At 27.6% G+C, this 19,980-nt stretch overlaps 1 protein-coding gene across 1 annotated transcript in view; it reads left to right on the top strand.

Annotated features, from left to right (window-relative positions):
- The window catches only part of LOC109603951 (alkaline phosphatase-like), a 113,698-nt gene that overhangs the window by 8,247 nt on the left and 85,471 nt on the right, over positions 1-19,980 (top strand). Inside the window, exon 2 of the mRNA XM_049964512.1 lies at positions 5,264-5,580. Within this exon, the coding sequence (XP_049820469.1) occupies positions 5,481-5,580 (100 nt within the window). The 5' untranslated portion in view covers positions 5,264-5,480. The remainder of the gene's footprint in view (positions 1-5,263; positions 5,581-19,980) is intronic.

The raw sequence follows: 19,980 nt of genomic DNA, 5'->3' as shown, positions 1-19,980 counted from the left end.
AATGGCTTAAGATCATTAACCAGTCCTATTGGTTCTGGTCTTGAGTGTTCGTGTAATTCCTGATTTATGTCTAATTGTAACTTATGCTGGATTATACTATACGTACAATCCAATTAAAGTGAATTATTCATATCTACAAAGCAAACGAGTAATTAATTGTCAACAAAATGGTATTATAGTTTGAATTCACTGTATATTCTGTTTGTAACATAACCTAACCTCAAAAGCGATGACTTAAAATTAATGAGGTTATGTTAGGTTAGTTTTTTTATTGTTGACATACTGAAATTAACATTTATATCGATTCCATGTTTTACTTATTTTACTTTACTAAAAAATTACCACATGAAAATAAATATCACACTAAAGTAAATATGAATTTATTATTTTGATACTGACGAGGGTCGCCTAAACGGCTGTGACGTGTCCATAAAAATGACACACCCCCCAAACTCGCAGTCGATGCTGCCCTAATTAAATGGCACCGGTCGCAGTCGATGTTGATTAAGAGAGGATTGTTTTATGCCTCAAATTACGGACGTTGACAAAAGATGAAGCAATAAGCTGCCTTTCCAACTCAAAAAGCCGAATACTTATCCGTTATTATTTTATTAAGTAGAGTGAAGCACCTTTAATAAAATATTCGGTTTTCTAATATTAAATTGGAGGTTGTAATTAGTGGTAATTTACTGTTTTAATTTGTTTTGGGGGTGCAGAACTTTATGAATTGTGCAGCTTATTCGTTTTACTGTAAATTATTGTGGCAATTTGTTCCATTATCTTTAATATATTGTCATTAAATACGTGCAAATGTGACGCTATCATTATATATTAACACAGTTTTCAGGCGTTTCAGTGACTTTAGGTTTAATAACCTGTGAAACAATGAACTAACTTAAATTAGGCATTTTAGATAAATAAATAAAGAAGTAATAAAAATAAATAAACACTTTTCAGGCTAATTATACTGTAAGATAAAAAGTAAAGGCACTGAATCTAATAATAAACAAGTGATTGATTGACAAATTATTTTTTCTCAGCATTTTTATTGTATTCACCACTTTTCAAACTGATAATTATGCTGTAAGATAATAAAAGTAAAGGAACTCAGTCTAATAATAAATAAGTTATTAATTGACATTATTTTGTTCAGTATTTTTATTGTATTCACCACTTTTCAGGCTGATAATTATGGTGTAAGATAATAAAAGTAAAGGCACTCAGGCTAATAATAAATAAGTGATTAATTGACAAATTGTTTTGTTTAACATTTTTATTGTATTCACCACTTTTCAGACTGATAATTATGCTGTAAGATAATAAAAGTAAAGGCATTCAATTTAATATTAAATAAGTGATTAATTGACAAATTATTTTGTTCAGTATTTTTACTGTATTCACCACTTTTCAGGCTGATAATTATGGTCTAAGATAATAAAAGTAAAGGCACTCAGGCTAATAATAAATAAATGATTAATTGACAAATTGTTTTGTTTAACATTTTTATTGTATTCACCACTTTTCAGACTGATAATTATGCTGTAAGATAATAAAAGTAAAGGCATTCAATTTAATATTAAATAAGTGATAATTGACAAATTATTTTGTTCAGTATTTTTATTGTATTCACCACTTTTCAGGCTGATAATTATGGTGTAAGATAATAAAAGTAAAGGCACTCAGGCTACTAATAAATAAGTGATTAATTGACAAATTGTTTTGTTTAACATTTTTATTGTATTCACCACTTTTCAGAATGATAATTATGCTGTAAGATAATAAAAGTAAAGGCACTCCTCTAATAATAAATAAGTTATTAATTGACAAATTATTTTGTTCAGTATTTTTATTGTATTCATCACTTTTCAGGTTGATAATTATGGTGTAAGATAATAAAAGTAAAGTCACTCAATCTAATAATAAATAGGTGATAAATTGACAAATTATTTAGTTCAGCATTTTTATTGATTTCACCACTTTTCAGGCTGATAATTAGGCTGTAAGATAATAAAAATAAAGGCACTCAATCTAATAAGAAATAAATTGAATTTAATAAATTATATATAATTTCTTTGTTTATTTTTAATAATCTTCTGGACAAACAAAATTAAGCCCATAGCTAGTTTCTAGTGTTAGATTCTGTCAGTTTTTCTATTAAAATCTCAATCTATTGATTTGCGGATAAAGTAAACTAAAGGCTTAGTATACTGAAAGTGATAAGTAATTGTATTTTTTCCCACTTTGAGGCCTAAGCCTGGTTAATGGTAATACTCTCCCCTGCAACCCCCATTGATGAATGGACTCCATTACACAGCATGTAATTAATTACAGAGGATTAAATTACCAGTATATAATATGAAGGGTATGCACTCGGACTACGTCTGAACAAATAATCTGTCATCAGCAAATGGAAGAGGGATAAATCCTTCTTTTATACCTTACAACAATGCCTCAAGTATCTTTTATCAGAATCTTGAAAGTAAAAGTAAACAACAAAAATTAACACTCCCGTAGGTAAAAAAGAGGAAACAGTTTTAATGGTGAATTTTACAAACTTATTTGTACAAATGCCTAACGGTGCTCCACTTCAGTTTCCAATTGTTTCGTGAGTTTACCAATAAAATATTTACTCAAAAAAACTTATTCGCAATATTATGAAACAAGCACAAAAAGAACTTACTAATAATTCATCAACTTTTTATTGTCTGTTTGTTTAGTCATTGTTTACCCCCTTGAAGATATACGTTAGTTCGTTTTCATTGTTAACTCGGCCATTGTGTGGGAGAACTCCCCCTACATTTTGGTTGAAATAGAGGTATTTTCGATTTATCTACGCTGATTATTTTTGCGTTGAATAGTTTGGTAGTTATTCCTTGTGTTTGGCTTTCGGTTCAGGAAATGTAAGCTTAGAATATGAGCGGTAAATGGAGCCGTTTGAGAGGAAGGGTTGAATACATGTACTTGACAAATTAGGTGGATATAGTCTACATCTATATTGAGATACTTCAAATGGTTAGATTTACGGGAATATGATTTATCTGCAGATATTAATCCATCTTTCGGGGGAATATTTCGAAACTTTCAGCTGGATAAATTTTGTAGAGATTCAGTATTATTCATTGTTCATCAGAAAATAAATTCAGGGTGTAGCCTGAAAAGTGGTGAATACAATAAAAATACTGAATAAAATAATATGTTAGTTAATCATTTATTATCTTACAGCATACTTATCTGCCTGTAAATGATGAATACAATAAAATTGCTCTCAATTAATTACTTATTTATTACCTTACAGCATGATTATCAGCTTGGAAAGAGTAGAATATAATAAAAATTAATTTTGTGTTTATTATTAGATTGAGTACTTGAATTACAATGAAAATGCTGAACAAAATAATTTGTCAACTAATCACTTATTTATTATTACATTGAGTGCCTTTACTTTTATTATCTTACAGCATAATTATCAGCCTGAAAAGTGGTGAATACAATAAAAATGCTGAACAAAATAATTTGTCAATTAATCACTTATTTATTATTAGATTGAATGCTTTTACTTTTATTATCTCACAGCATAATTATAAGTCTGAAAAGTGGTGAATACAATAAAAATGTTGAACAAAATAATTTGTCAAATAATCACTTATTTATTATTAGATTTAGTGTCTTTGCTTTTATTATCTTACAGCAAAATTATCAGTCTGAAAAGTGGTGAATACAAGAAAAACGTTGTACAAAATAATTTGTCAATTAATCACTTATTTATTATTAGATTTAGTGCCTTTATTTTTATTATCTTACAGCATAATTATCAGTCTGAAAAGTGGTGAATACAATAAAAATATTGAACAAAATAATTTGTCAATTAATCACTTATTTAATATTAAATTGAATGCCTTTACTTTTATTATCTTACAGCATAATTATCAGTCTGAAAAGTGGTGAATACAATAAAAATACTGAACAAAATAATTTGTCAATTAATCACTTATTTATTATTAAATTGAATGCCTTTACTTTTATTATCTTACAGCATAATTATCAGTCTGAAAAGTGGTGAATACAATAAAAATGTTAAACAAAACAATTTGTCAATTAATCATTTATTTATTATTAGCCTGAGTGCCTTTACTTTTATTATCTTACACCATAATTATCAGCCTGAAAAGTGGTGAATACAATAAAAATGTTGAATAAAGTAATTTGTCAATTAATAACTTATTTATTATTAGACTGAGTGCCTTTATTTTTATTATCTTACAGCATAATTATCAGCCTAAAAAGTGGTGAATACAATAAAAATGTTGAACAAAATAATTTGTCAAATAATCACTTATTTATTATTAGATTTAGTGTCTTTGCTTTTATTATCTTACAGCAAAATTATCAGTCTGAAAAGTGGTGAATACAAGAAAAACGTTGAACAAAATAATTTGTCAATTAATCACTTATTTATTATTAGATTTAGTGTCTTTGCTTTTATTATCTTACAGCATAATTATCAGTCTGAAAAGTGGTGAATACAATAAAAATATTGAACAAAATAATTTGTCAATTAATCACTTATTTATTATTAGATTTAGTACCTTTACTTTTATTATCTTACAGCATAATTATCAGTCTGAAAAGTGGTGAATACAATAAAATGTTGAACAAAATAATTTGTCAATTAATCACTTATTTATTATTAGATTTAGTACCTTTACTTTTATTATCTTACAGCATAATTATCAGTCTGAAAAGTGGTGAATACAATAAAAATATTGAACGAAATAATTTGTCAATTAATCACTTATTTACTATTAGACTGAGTGCCTTTACTTTTATTATCTTACAGCATAATTATCAGCCTGAAAAATGGTGAATACAATAAAAATACTAAATAAAATAATTTACCAATTAATTATTTATTTATTATTAAATTGGGTGCCTTTATTATTATCTTACAACATAATTTTCAGCCTGAAAAGTGCTGAACAAACTTGACTTGACATTGCTTAATATTGATTTTATTCATATAGAATATACTTTAAAAAAGAAATTAGAAAGTTATTCAATAGTTAAATTATTCATCATCATAATTTCAGAGATGGCAACCTAACCTATGCCAACAGCATCGACTTTATTTATTTGGAAGTTGAGAAAAATGCACAGCAGTAGATTTACTCAGTAGTTAAATTATGAATATTCAGAAGCGTCAAAATCAGTCAGAATTTATTATCTATCGAAAGACATAATACTGAATCAAGTTTATTAATTGCAGGTTCGTCGTCTCCCCATCAACTCCCTCCAATATAAATGCAGAGCAATTAATTACATTGGCTGAATAAACGGATAACGGAAACCAGGTCTCGACATCACGACCAACGCGGCTCGAACATGTCCCGATGAAGATGGAAATCGATTGGCTGTCCATTATCCTAGATAAAACTAAATATCGATAGATACGATACGTACACGTATTTAGTCGTAACTGCACCATGTTTTACTTGTTGTGGATCAATTGCTTTTTGTATTGGACGGCCGTCGTGCATTCCGCAAAAATCACGGCCCCGCCGAACGACAAGGAAAGTATTCAAGGTAAGTGACATTTTGCCAAAGTCCCCATTGATTTAGGAAATTTTCCTGTGGGGCCTCCCATAAATTAAATTCCGTAAGTGTTCCTACTATTAAATTTTTTCCCTTCGAGATACAACAAATATGCTTTTGTGATGTCGACCTTTCCTTCTTTATTAAACGTTCCTTTATATTAATGGAAGGATATTTCGTACATCAGTTTGTGACATTTTATTTCACACACACACAAAGGATAATAATATTAATTAATTTTATTAATTTGGTTTGTATCCTAATCAATATATTGTTGTTGCTATTTATAATCAAATTGTATTTATTTATTTGACAAATATGTGTTTCGAAATAATAATGCATTTCTATGGATAAATAGCCAATGTGGTCACATCCACTACAAATTTAATTAGCCATATTTTAATGGCACTAATAAATTTATTATGTGCTGTGATATAATTATTATAATAACATGCCAAAATTTATACTTATTTTATGATTATGTGTTAGAAAAAATATACATTAGTTAATTGTTTAATTTAATAGTTACTCCATTAAATACAATATAATTTGAAATTTGTTAATACTAAAATGTAAAGTAGCTTAAATTATTAATTAATTACACTTACTTGTATAGCTTAATGTTGATTTTGTTAGTCTGAAAGTTGAGAAAAAATGCTTTGAACTGAAATATATAAAGTTATTCAGTAGTTAAATCACAGTTTAGAAAAAATTAACATAATACTAGAATTTATATTAGCTTAATTCAACTAATATTAGAGATGCTAATTTACTTGTATAGCTTAATCCTGATTTTATTTGTCTGAAAGATGAGAAAAAATGCTTTGAAAAGAAACATACAAAGTTATTCAGTAGTTAAATCATAGTTTAGATAAATTTAACATTATACTAGAATTTATATTAACTTAATTCAACTAATTTTAGAGATGCTAACTTACTTGTATAGCCTAATCCTGATTTTATTTATCTGAAAGATAAGAAAAAATACTTTGAAATGAAACATACAAAGTTATTCAGTGGTTAAATCATAGTTTAGAAAAATTTAACATAATACTAGAATTTATATTAGCTTAATTCAACTAATTTTAGAGCTGCTTACTTACTTGTATTGCTTAATACTGATTTTATTTGTCTGAAAGATGAGAAAAGGAGCTTTGAAAAGAAACATACAATGTTATTCTGTAGTTAAATCATTGTTTAGACAAATTTAACATAATCCTAGAATTTATATTAGCTTAATTCAACTAATTTTAGAACTGCTATCTTACTTGTATAGCTTAATACTGATTTTATTTGTCTGAAAGATGAGAAAAGGAGTTTTGAAAAGAAACATACAAAGTTATTCTGTAGTTAAATCATTGTTTAGACAAATTTAACATCATACTAGAATTTATATTAGCTTAATTCAACTAATTTTAGAACTGCTATCTTACTTGTATAGCTTAATACTGATTTTATTTGTCTGAAAGATGAGAAAAGGTGCTTTGACAAGAAACATACAAAGTAATTCAGTAATTAAATCATAGTTTAGACAAATTTAACATAATACTAGAATTTATATTAGCTTAATTCAACTAATTTTAGAGCTGCTAACTTACTTGTATAGCTTAATACTGATTTTATTTGTCTGAAAGATGAGAAGAGGAGCTTTGAAAAGAAACATACAAAGTTATTCTGTAGTTAAATCATTGTTTAGACAAATTTAACATAATATTAGAATTTATATTAGCTTAATTCAACTAATTTTTGAGCTGTTCACTTACTTGTATAGGTTAATCCTGATTTTATTTGTTTGTAAGGTGAGAAAAAATGCTTTGAAAAGAAACATACAAAGTTATTCAGTAATTAAATCGTAATTCAGAAAAATTTAACATAATACTGGAACTCATATTAGCTTAATTCAACTAATTTTAGAATTGCTAACTTACTTGTATAGCATAGTACTGATTTTATTAGTCTGAAAGATGAGAAAAAATGCTTTGAAAAGAAACATACAAAGTTATTCTGTAGTTAAATCATAATTTAGACAAATTTAATATAATACTGGAATTGATATTAGCTTAATTCAATTAATTTTAGTGCTGCCAACTCACTTGTACAGCTTAATACTGATTTTATTTATTTAAAAGATGAGAAAAAAAGCTTTGGAAAAAAACATACAAAGCTATTCAGTGGTTAAATCATAGTTTAGAAAAATTTAACATAATACTATAATTTAATTAGCTTAATTCAACTAATTTTAGAGCTTCTGACTTCCTTGCATAACTTATTAATAATTTTGTGAGGCATTTAACATAATACTAAAACGTAAATTAGATTAAATTTAGTAATTTTAGATCTGCTAACTTGACAAGGTTGCTCAATTTTTCGTTTAATTAAAAGCCTACAAACATTATTCTGAAAATAATGGAAAGATATGGCAAAATAATCACTTATTTTATGATTCTGTGTCACCAGAAACGAGAAAAAAAAAAAATAAATACGTCTCGTAGCAGCACAAAAAGTCGCTTTAAAAATTTGATAATGCGGATATAATTCCGGCATAAGTTGTACAAACATTGCGACAGAAATTGGAATCGCTAGGCGCCGCACAACTACCAGTGCACTCCATACCTACGCTTGTAAGTTGAGCATGAAATGCAAATATTATGTCAAATGCAACATATACATTTAGATACATGAGCCGTGTCGGAACTTTGCGTTGCACAACTCGGAATAAATGTCTACGTGGCGAATAAAACGACGAGACGGAGGACACGATTTCAACACCACTGTGCACGATATGAAATGTAACGCTTACGTTTCCATTGATTTCGGGGTTGTTTGTGAAATAGTTGGGGGGGGGGCAGGTTTTACATTTAAATCGAGGCAAAACACTTTTTTAAAATATACATTTAATTTTTAAAGGTATTAAAGAAATTAAGCTTCTACTACTACAAACTTATTCAGTAGTTCAATTATATTTACATAGTACTAGAATTTATATTAGCTTAATTCAACTAATTTTAGAACTGCTAACTTAGTTGTATAGCCTAATACTGATTTTATTTGTCTGAAAGATGAGAAAAGGAGCTTTAAAAAAAAACATACAAAGTTATTCTGTAGTTAAATCATTGTTTAGACAAATTTAACATAATACTAGAATTTATATTAGCTTAATTCAACTAATTTTAGAGCTGCTAACTTACTTGTATAGCTTAATACTGATTTTATTTGTCTGAAAGATGAGAAAAGATGCTATGGAAAGAAACATACAAAGTTATTCAGTAGTTAAATCATAGTTTAGAAAAATTTAACTTAATATTAGAATTGATATTAGCTTAATTCAACTAATTTTAGAGCTGCTAACTTACTTGTATAGTTTAATACTGATTTTATTTGTCTGAAAGATGAGAAAAGGAGTTTTGAAAAGAAACATACAAAGTTATTCTGTAGTTAAATCATCGTTTAGACAAATTTAACATAATACTAGAATTTATATTAGCTTAATTCAACTAATTTTAGAACTGCTATCTTACTTGTATAGCTTAATACTGATTTTATTTGTCTGAAAGATGAGAAAAGGAGCTTTGAAAAGAAACATACAAAGTTATTCTGTAGTTAAATCATAGTTTAGAAAAAATTAACATAATACTAGAATTTATATTAGCTTAATTCAACTAATTTTAGAGCTGCTAACTTACTTGTATAGCTTAACACTGATTTTATTTGTCTGAAAGATGAGAAAAAGAGCTTTGAAGAAAAACATACAAAGTTATTCAGTAGTTAAATCATAGTTTAGACAAATTTAACATAATACTAGAATTTATATTAGCTTAATTCAACTAATTTTAGAACTGCTATCTTACTTGTATAGCTTAATACTGATTTTATTTGTCTGAAAGATGAGAAAAGGAGCTTTGAAAAGAAACATACAAAGTTATTCGGTAGTTAAATCATTGTTTAGACAAATTTAACATAATACTAGAATTTATATTAGCTTAATTCAACTAATTTTAGAGCTGCTAACTTACTTGTATAGTTTAATATTGATTTTATTTGTCTGAAAGATGAGAAAAAGAGCTTTGAAGAAAAACATACAAAGTTATTCAGTAGTTATATCATAGTTTAGACAAATTTAACATAATACTAGAATTTATATTAGCTTAATTCAACTAATTTTAGAACTGCTATCTTACTTGTATAGCTTAATACTGATTTTATTTGTCTGAAAGATGAGAAAAGGAGCTTTGAAAAGAAACATACAAAGTTATTCGGTAGTTAAATCATTGTTTAGACAAATTTAACATAATACTAGAATTTATATTAGCTTAATTCAACTAATTTTAGAGCTGCTAACTTACTTGTATAGTTTAATATTGATTTTATTTGTATGAAAGATGAGAAAAGGTGCTTTGAAAAGAAACATTCAAAGTTATTCAGTAATTAAATCATAGTTTAGACAAATTTAACATAATACTAGAATTTATATTAGCTTAATTCAACTAATTTTAGAGCTGCTAACTTACTTGTATAGCTTAATACTGATTTTATTTGTCTGAAAGATGAGAAAAGGAGCTTTGAAAAGAAACATATAAAGTTATTCAGTAGTTAAATCATAGTTTAGAAAAATTTAACATAATATTAGAATTTATATTAGCTTAATTCAACTAATTTTAGAGCTGATAATTTACTTGTATAGCTTAATACTGATTTTATTTGTCTGAAAGATGAGAAAAAGAGCTTTGAAAAGAAACATACAAAGTTATTCAGTAGTTAAATCATAGTTTAGAATAATTTAATATAATACTAGAATTTATATTAGCTTAATTCAACTAATTTTAGAGTTGCTAACTTACTTGTATAGTTTAATACTGATTTTATTTGTCTGAAAGATGAGAAAAGGTGCTTTGAAAAGAAACATACAAAGTTATTCAGTAGTTAAATCATAGTTTAGAAAAATTTAACTTTATAATAGAATTTATATTAGCTTAATTCAACTAATTTTAGAGCTGCTAACTTACTTGCATAGCTTAATATTGATTTTATTAAAGATGAAAGAAAATGAGTTGGGAGGGCAAGTTTAAATCGAGTCGAAACACTTTATAAAATATACATTTAGTTGTTAAAGGTAGTAAAGAAATTAAGCTTCTACTTTGATATTATCAGCAGTGTTTGTGGATGAATGTAACTTAATACAATCTATTCATAAAGCGGGACCCTTATTTAAAAAGAGAATAAAGTTTAGCTACAAGGAAACCCTTTTAGTTTGCATTAAGTACTCTCACAAATGGGTTTTTACTTTTTTTTCGTCGGTTCCAAGATAAAGAACTAGTCTAGCCTACCTTCACACTTTCCTCCTTAATGCCCATAAACTGGAATTTTATTTGTTGTGGAGCTGCTAATATTTGTATCAACTGAAATTAACCATCAAACACATACAATTAGCACAAATTAAACATACCATTACACATGCGACTATAATAATTCGACTCAAAGCATCCTAACGCAGAAACAGTTTTGCCCTGTTTGCACGTCGAAATGCAAATACACACCAGAGAATTGATTAACTGTTTGTGAATGTCGATCACGAACAGAAATTAACACCGTTAGAACAAGTAAGACCCGCCAAACAAGATTACTCGATAATATTGGTCGTCTACGACTGTATAATTCGTTATCGGGATCCTCGCTTGTTTATTTCCTGTATCAAGTGCGGCTCTAATTATAAGAGGGAAACTGAGATAGGATTTTAACTGGGTAATTACTCGGGGAACGCCGGCCAAAACGAACAAAACTAAACACTGCTGTTGTTCAGCTCTGACTGCGCCTTTTACACATAATCTTTAATGAAATGTCCGGAGGATTATTATTTTTTATGGTCCATTAATGAACAAAAAACTGAAACAACACTTGGAAGCAACTATTATAGAAACATGTAATTGATTGTATCAGCTATTGTTTAAAAGATGGCCAACATGTAATGTAGGCAACCCAGAGTACCACAATTGAGTTAATAATGAGTTCAGGTACCCTTTGTATATTCCGCTTTGGGGATTACTTAACACCGTTGTAAAGCATACAAAATCCCTCAGCAGTGACAAAAATTAACCCTAAGGAACAAGTGAATAAGAACAGAATGGGTTTATTATTTGCAACCGAAAACGGTCGGTGGTTTAATGACGTTGGGCTCCCTGCCAGCGGGACAAAACGGTAATAATAAAATTATATTATATTAAAGTGCTCGCAATGACCCACTTTTCCATTTCGAGTTCGGCCCCGGGATAAGTTTACAAAGAAGTAATCTGTAGTTACATGTTGAAATGTGTTGCTTTTGCTGGTCGGCGGTGGTTTCGTAAAAGTAATCATAATGGAAATTTCGCCATGATTTATGACCAACTGAAATACAGTTGCCTGGGGCTTAAACTAGTTTTCAACTATCGATATAGTTTTGTAATCGATTCGTATGAGTGAAATGTCATTCGATATGTCGCATAATCATAAACATAGCGGTCGAATTAATTAGTGTGGCCAAACTTTATCAACAATATCAACCGAGTAATCGACTATGAATGTCAAATAATCTATTATAAACGTTAAAATATCTTCGTCAAAATGAAGTATCAATCGAGTAAACTACTATGAGTGTGTATCATACATATATCGATTATGAATGATATTATTTCTTATCATCGATTTATCTAATATAAATATCTTTTATTATGAATGATATGTTTTATAAAAAATCAGTACAACAAAAGTATAAGTTGAATAATTAATTAAGAATGATATTATATTTCCCAATAGATTGATATAATGGATATATCTTTCAAATGATCTATTATAAACGATAAATATGTTCGTCAAATAGAAATATCAATCGAGTAATCGACTATGAGTAATAATATGTCTTGTAATTTATATATTTAATTGATATATCGCACATATAATCGATTATGAATGATATTATTTCTTATAGTTGATGTATCTAATATAAATATCTTTTATTATGAATGATATGTCTTATAATCAAACAGTACAACACAAGTATAAGTCGAATAATTGATTAAGAATTATATTATATTTCCCAATAGATTGATATAATGGACATATCTTTCGAATGATCTGTTATAAACGTTAAAATATCTTCGTCGAATTGAAATATCAATCGAGTAAACTACTATGAGTGATAACATGTCTTGTAATTTATATACTTAATTGATACATCACACATATAATCGATTATGAATGATATTATTTCTTATCATCAATTTATCTAATACAAATATCTTTTATTATGGATGATACGTCTTATAATCAATCAGTACAACACAAGTATAAGTCGAATAATTGATTAAGAATGATATTGTATTTCGCAATAGATTGATATAATGGACATATCTTTCGAATGATCTATTATAAACGATAAAATATCTTCGTCAAATTGAAATATCAATCGAGTAAACTACTATGAGTGATAATATGTCTTGTAATTTATATATTTAATTGATATATCACACATATAATCGATTATGAATGATATTATTTCTTATCATCAATTTATCTAATACAAATATCTTTTATTATGGATGATATATCTTATAATCAATCAGTACAACACAAGTATAAGTCGAATAATTGATTAAGAATGATATTGTATTTCGCAATAGATTGATATAATGGACATATCTTTCGAATGATCTATTATAAACGATAAAATATCTTCGTTAAATTGAAATATCAATCGAGTAAACTACTATGAGTGATAACATGTCTTGTAATTTATATACTTAATTGATACATCACACATATAATCGATTATGAATGATATTATTTCTTATCATCAATTTATCTAATACAAATATCTTTTATTATGGATGATATGTCTTATAATCAATCAGTACAACACAAGTATAAGTCGAATAATTGATTAAGAATGATATTGTATTTCGCAATAGATTGATATAATGGACATATCTTTCGAATGATCTATTATAAATGATAAAATATCTTCGTCAAATTGAAATATCAATCGAGTAAACTACTATGAGTGATAACATGTCTTGTAATTTATATATTTAATTGATATATCACACATATAATCGATTATGAATGATATTATTTTTATCATCGATTTATCTAATAAAAATATCTTTTATTATGAATGATATGTCTTATAATCAAACATTATAACAGAAGTATAAGTCGAACAATTGATTAAGAATGATATTATATTTCCCAATAGATTGATATAATGGACATATCTTTCGAATGATCTATTATAAACGATAAAATATCTTCGTCAAATTGAAATATCAATCGAGTAAAATATTATAAGTGATAATATGTCTTGTAATTCATATATTTAATTGATATATCACACATATAATTGATTATGAATGATATTATTTCTTATTATCGATTTATCTAATAAAAATATCTTTTATTATGAATGATATGTCTTATAATCAAACAGTATAACAGAAGAATAAGTCGAATAATTGATTAAGAATGATATTATATTTCCCAATAGATTGATATAATGGACATATCTTTCGAATGATCTATTATAAACGATAAAATATCTTCGTCAAATTGAAATATCAATCGAGTAAACTACTATGAGTGAGAATATGTCTTGTAATTTATATATTTAATTAATATATCACACATATAATCGATTATGATTGATATTATTTCTTTTCATCAATTTATCTAATACAAATATCTTTTATTATGGATGATATATCTTATAATCAATCAGTACAACACAAGTATAAGTCGAATAATTGATTAAGAATGATATTGTATTTCGCAATAGATTGATATAATGGACATATCTTTCGAATGATCTATTATAAACGATAAAATATCTTCGTTAAATTGAAATATCAATCGAGTAAACTACTATGACTGATAACATATCTTGTAATTTATATATTTAATTGATATATTACACATATTATGATTGATATTATGAATGAATTAATTTTTTATTATGTAAAAATATTTTATAATCGATTTGTGAAATAAAAATATCAAACGAGTAATCTATTCTTCTAACAAAAGTATTATTTTAATAAAATGAATTCTTATATCAAAATCAATTCGATTATCTATTGTGAACTTAATTAATTCATATAATTTAAATATCATTCAGATGGATAATCATGAATGACATTTGATCTGATAATCAATTCGTGTAATCAATTTATTATTCATCTTACCCATTGTAGTATTCTCCTGTTGTTATGTTAATAAATAAACACTTCCACTTCGTTCTCGCCTTATAATATATTTACACATTTTGACAAAATACTCCGTGACATAAAATCGATTATGAATGATATGCTAATTTATATAATATAAAAAAGTTTCAGAATATATTACTGACATTAGGCCTAAACTAGTTTCGTAACAAAATGAGGCAGACACAACTTTAAATACTTTCCCTTATTATGTGACAAAATTAAGTAATATAACTCCATTTCAAAATATGCCTTTTAGGTTTTGTAGCGCAGTAAAAGCAAACTTTGTAACTTTAATAAGTTCGTTCCAATTTTTTGGAATTTTATGAAAGAATGAATTATGGAGGACAACTTTAAGACATTATTCATTTGGACAGTCATACGTAAACTTTGTCAGAGTTTCGGGGGACGTCACAAACATAATTATCTTTATTAAATTTATTTTTATCTAATTATTGATTCGATAGTGGAGTATTAATTTTAAAGTTGCCACGTGACGATGTGTCTCTGGCATAAAGTTGGCTGATGCGATCGAAAGAGATTGATTGTGACAGTTCGGAGTCGTGCAACGCAAAAAAAAACATATCTAAATTTCTCCCGGGCTGATTTCCCTGAGGGAATTATCGGCAAAACTTTTCATTTAAATAACAAACATGATAAATGATCCTCGGATGGGAAATGAATGAAAAATTGTATGTTGCAGGTAAATTATATTCTCGTAATTTGTACGGATTTTCCCTCAATAAATGAATTTTCGACGCGTATTGTTTTCCAAACTGGATTTCAAAAGAATAATGGGGTTTCGACTTTCTTACTGTGTTATTGTTATTATTATTTCATTTTTCTTTGTTGAATTACGTATCAAATAAGGGATTCAAAAATTTAGTTTAATTTTCTTTTTTTTTTTCTAAATATGTGACGGTCATTAATTAAGTGGGTGATGAAAATTCCAGAAATAATTCATTGGTATAAAATTTAATGTAGTAGGAATAATGGTGTTAAATTACTCAGAGGGCTGCAATCTCTCTCTGGCGAACAATTCAGAGTTAAAAAATAATAAATGTTTGTTGTAAGTTGAAAAACAGTCTAATTTATATATAATATTCATCATTACTACGTCCTCAAATAACTGATAAAGAGCCTTGGCACTTCAATTACTGTGGTTATTGATGATGATTTCAGCATTAAAAATATTATTAAATAATAAATATTTGTTGGAAATTGGAAAACAATCTAATCTACAATATTAACCATCAGAAAAATGTTGTGTCGTCAAATAACTGATAAAGAGTTCTGGCACTTCAATTACTGTGGATGTTGATGATGATTTCAGAGTTAAAAATGATATTAACTAATAAATATTTGTTGAAAATTGGAAAACAATCTAATCTACAATATTATCCATTATGAAACTGTTGCGTCGTCAAATAACCGATAAAGAGTCCTGGCACTTCAATTACTGTGGTTATTGATGATGATTTCAGAGTTAAAAATATTATTAACTAATAAATATTTGTTGAAAATTGGAAAACAATCTAATCTACAATATTAACCATCATGAAACTGTTGTGTGGTCAAATAACTGATAAAGAGTCCTGGCACTTCAATTACTGTGGATGTTGATGATGATTTCAGAGTTAAAAATGATATTAACTAATAAATATTTGTTGAAAATTGGAAAACAATCTAATCTACAATATTAACCATCATGAAACTGTTGTGTCGTCAAATAACTGATAAAAAGTCCTGCTACTTCAATTACTGTGGATATTGATGATGATTTCAGAGTTAAAAATAATATTAACTGATAAATATTTGTTGAAAATTGGAAAACAATCTAATCTACAATATTAACCATCATGAAACTGTTGTGTCGTCAAATAACTGATAAAAAGTCCTGCTACTTCAATTACTGTGGATATTGATGATGATTTCAGAGTTAAAAATAATATTAACTGATAAATATTTGTTGAAAATTGGAAAACAATCTAATCTACAATATTAACCATCATGAAACTGTTGTGTCGTCAAATAACTGATAAAGACTCCTGGCACTTCAATTTCTATGGATATTGATGATGATTTCACAGTTAAAAATAATATTAACTAATAAATATTTGTTGAAAATTGAAAAACAATCTAATCTACAATATTAACCATCATGAAACTGTTGTGTCGTCAAATAACTGATAAAAAGTCCTGCTACTTCAATTACTGTGGATATTGATGATGATTTCAGAGTTAAAAATAATATTAACTGATAAATATTTGTTGAAAATTGGAAAACAATCTAATCTACAATATTAACCATCATGAAACTGTTGTGTCGTCAAATAACTGATAAAAAGTCCTGCTACTTCAATTACTGTGGATATTGATGATGATTTCAGAGTTAAAAATAATATTAACTGATAAATATTTGTTGAAAATTGGAAAATAATCTAATCTACAATATTAACCATCATGAAACTGTTGTGTCGTCAAATAACTGATAAAGACTCTTGGCACTTCAATTTCTATGAATATTGATGATGATTTCACAGTTAAAAATAATATTAACTAATAAATATTTGTTTAAAATTGGAAAACAATCTAATCTACAATATTAACCATCATGAAACTGTTGTGTGGCCAAATAACTGATAAAGAGTCCTGGCACTTCAATTACTGTGGATGTTGATGATGATTTCAGAGTTAAAAATAATTTTAACTAATAAATATTTGTTGAAAATTGGAAAACAATCTAATTTACAATGTTAATCATCATGAAACTGTTGTGTCGTCAAATAACTGATAAAGAGTCCTGGCACTTCAATTACTGTGGATGTTGATGATGATTTCAAAGTTAAAAATAATATTACCTAATAAATATTTGTTTAAAATTGGAAAACAATTTAATCTACAATATTAACCATCATGAAACTGTTGTGTCGTCAAATAACTCATAAAGAGTCCTGGCACTTCAATTACTGTGGATGTTGATGATGATTTTAGAGTTAAAAATAATATTAAATAATAAATATGTGTTGAAAATTAACAAACAATTTAATCTACAATATTCATCATATCCTGTGTCGTCAAATGAATGATAAAGAACTTTGGCATGTCAAAGCATTAATGGAGTTCCTACTTTATTATCATTATTTTTAGCTGAACTATGCATTTAATATGAGATAAAAATTCTACATGTTATTTTTAAAATATGTGTCCGTCGTTAATTAGCTGTGCAATGAAAATTCCAGAAATACTTCACCGATATAAAATTTAATGTAGTAGGAATAATGGGTCTTAAACGACTCCGAGGGCTGCACGAACAATTCAATTCGTAAGCGAACAGCCGCCACGAAGAACTTTGTGTTTCTACTAATTAAAGGGTCTTCAATCCTTTAAAGCGTCGTCGATAATTTAAGCGTGCCAAAGCCACACGTTTAATCGTCACCATTAAATTATAAACGTTTTCACTCTTCTCCATGCTTTTGTTGTTGTTGATGGTGGGGGGAGATTTATGTTTATTCTTTTGTCCACTTAAGCCCAACATGTATCAGGGATAAATTCTCTGGCTGGGCTTGGGTGTTGTGTGGATGGTATTTTCAATTCGTGGAACTTATTCGGCAACGGCGAAACCGTTAACTTCTTAAGAATTCGTCCCCAGAGGCAACGGCCGACTGAATGCAAGTGCAAATGGCTGAATATTGATTTTTGCGGGATTTGGCCGGATAGAGGAACATTTATTAAAGATTTTATTTTTCAATAGGTCGAACGGAATTACAATTTCGATTGTTCGTTCTCATTTAAGGGGGAAGCTCATCGAATTGCCAACTCATCTTTTTATTTTTCCATAGATTCTTTATGAATATTGCATGTCAGATCCCGGCTTTACCATTCTAGTCTAATCCAACGATATTGGTAGCAATTAAAAGTCGATTTATGCCTTTAATATCCGATAAATTTATATCTCTTTCCTCGGTACGTCCCGACAAAAAAATCCACTATTTATTTTATTTGTATTCAAGTGGAAAAGTTCGTGACAGAACTTGTGATCATACTTGGAAGCTCTACTTAGTCGAACAAAAGCAATATGAACTAACAGAGAGTGGAGTTAAAGTTGTGTTATGGAAAATTAACATTCAGCTTAATGTAAATATGTGTACAACGCTGACGTACATTTAAATTGCCGTCTCATCTCTTAAAGTATTAGAGTTCGTTTAAACAAACTTATTAAATGTCAACTGCACAAAAACTAAACGGACTGGATTGAGGAAATAAAGAACGTCGATTCTCGTAACGTTTCACGCTAATGGATGCAATTAGTTGTTCGAAACTAATATTGACCCCCTCCCCCTCCCCCCACTTCAGTTGGAACGAGGCTTTATGCTAAAGAGTCTCTTAACAAAGCACTCTTTCACGTTAAGCATAGACTGTAAGGGTAAAAAAGTGCGGACTATTGTTGCACAAAATTTATTTTATAAAATGTTTTTGGACTACGGATTTTTTTTTGTTGCGAAAAATAAATTTTGTTCCACAATTGAAAGTTTAACGAAGCGGAAACAAGTGAAGTGTGCAATTAATGCTGAAATTGTACGGAAAGAATGCTTTTATTTAATTTCTTATTTAGACTAAGCGGATTTAAAACAATTGGGATTGGCTCTAGCCTTTTTTATTTATAAAAATCGTTGATAAAAGAAAATTATGTGGACCCACTAGTTAATATCATTTTTAACTATGAAATCATCATCAATATCCTCAGTAATTGAAGTGCCAGGACCCTTCATCAGTTATTTGACGACACAACAGTTTCATGATGGTTAATATTGTAGATTAGATTGTTTTCCAATTTTCAACAAATATTTATTAGTTAATATTATTTTTAACTGTGAAATCATCATCAATATCCACAGTAATTGAAGAGCCAGGACTCTTTATCAGTTATTTAACGACACAACAGATTCATGATGGTTAATATTGTAGATTAGATTGTTTTCCAATTTTCAACAAATATTTCTTAGTTAATATTATTTTTAACTCTGAAATCATCATCAACATCCACAGTAATTGAAGTGACAAGACTCTTTTTCAGTTATTTGACGACACAACAGTTTCATGATGGTTAATATTGTAGATTAGATTGTTTTCCAATTTTCAACAAATATTTATTAGTTAATAT

The sequence above is a fragment of the Aethina tumida genome, chromosome 3, assembly GCF_024364675.1.
Source record: "Aethina tumida isolate Nest 87 chromosome 3, icAetTumi1.1, whole genome shotgun sequence".
NCBI lineage: Eukaryota > Metazoa > Arthropoda > Insecta > Coleoptera > Nitidulidae > Aethina > Aethina tumida.
The sequence above is the reverse complement of the archived record's forward strand: the minus strand, read 5'-3'. Positions and strand labels throughout refer to the sequence as shown.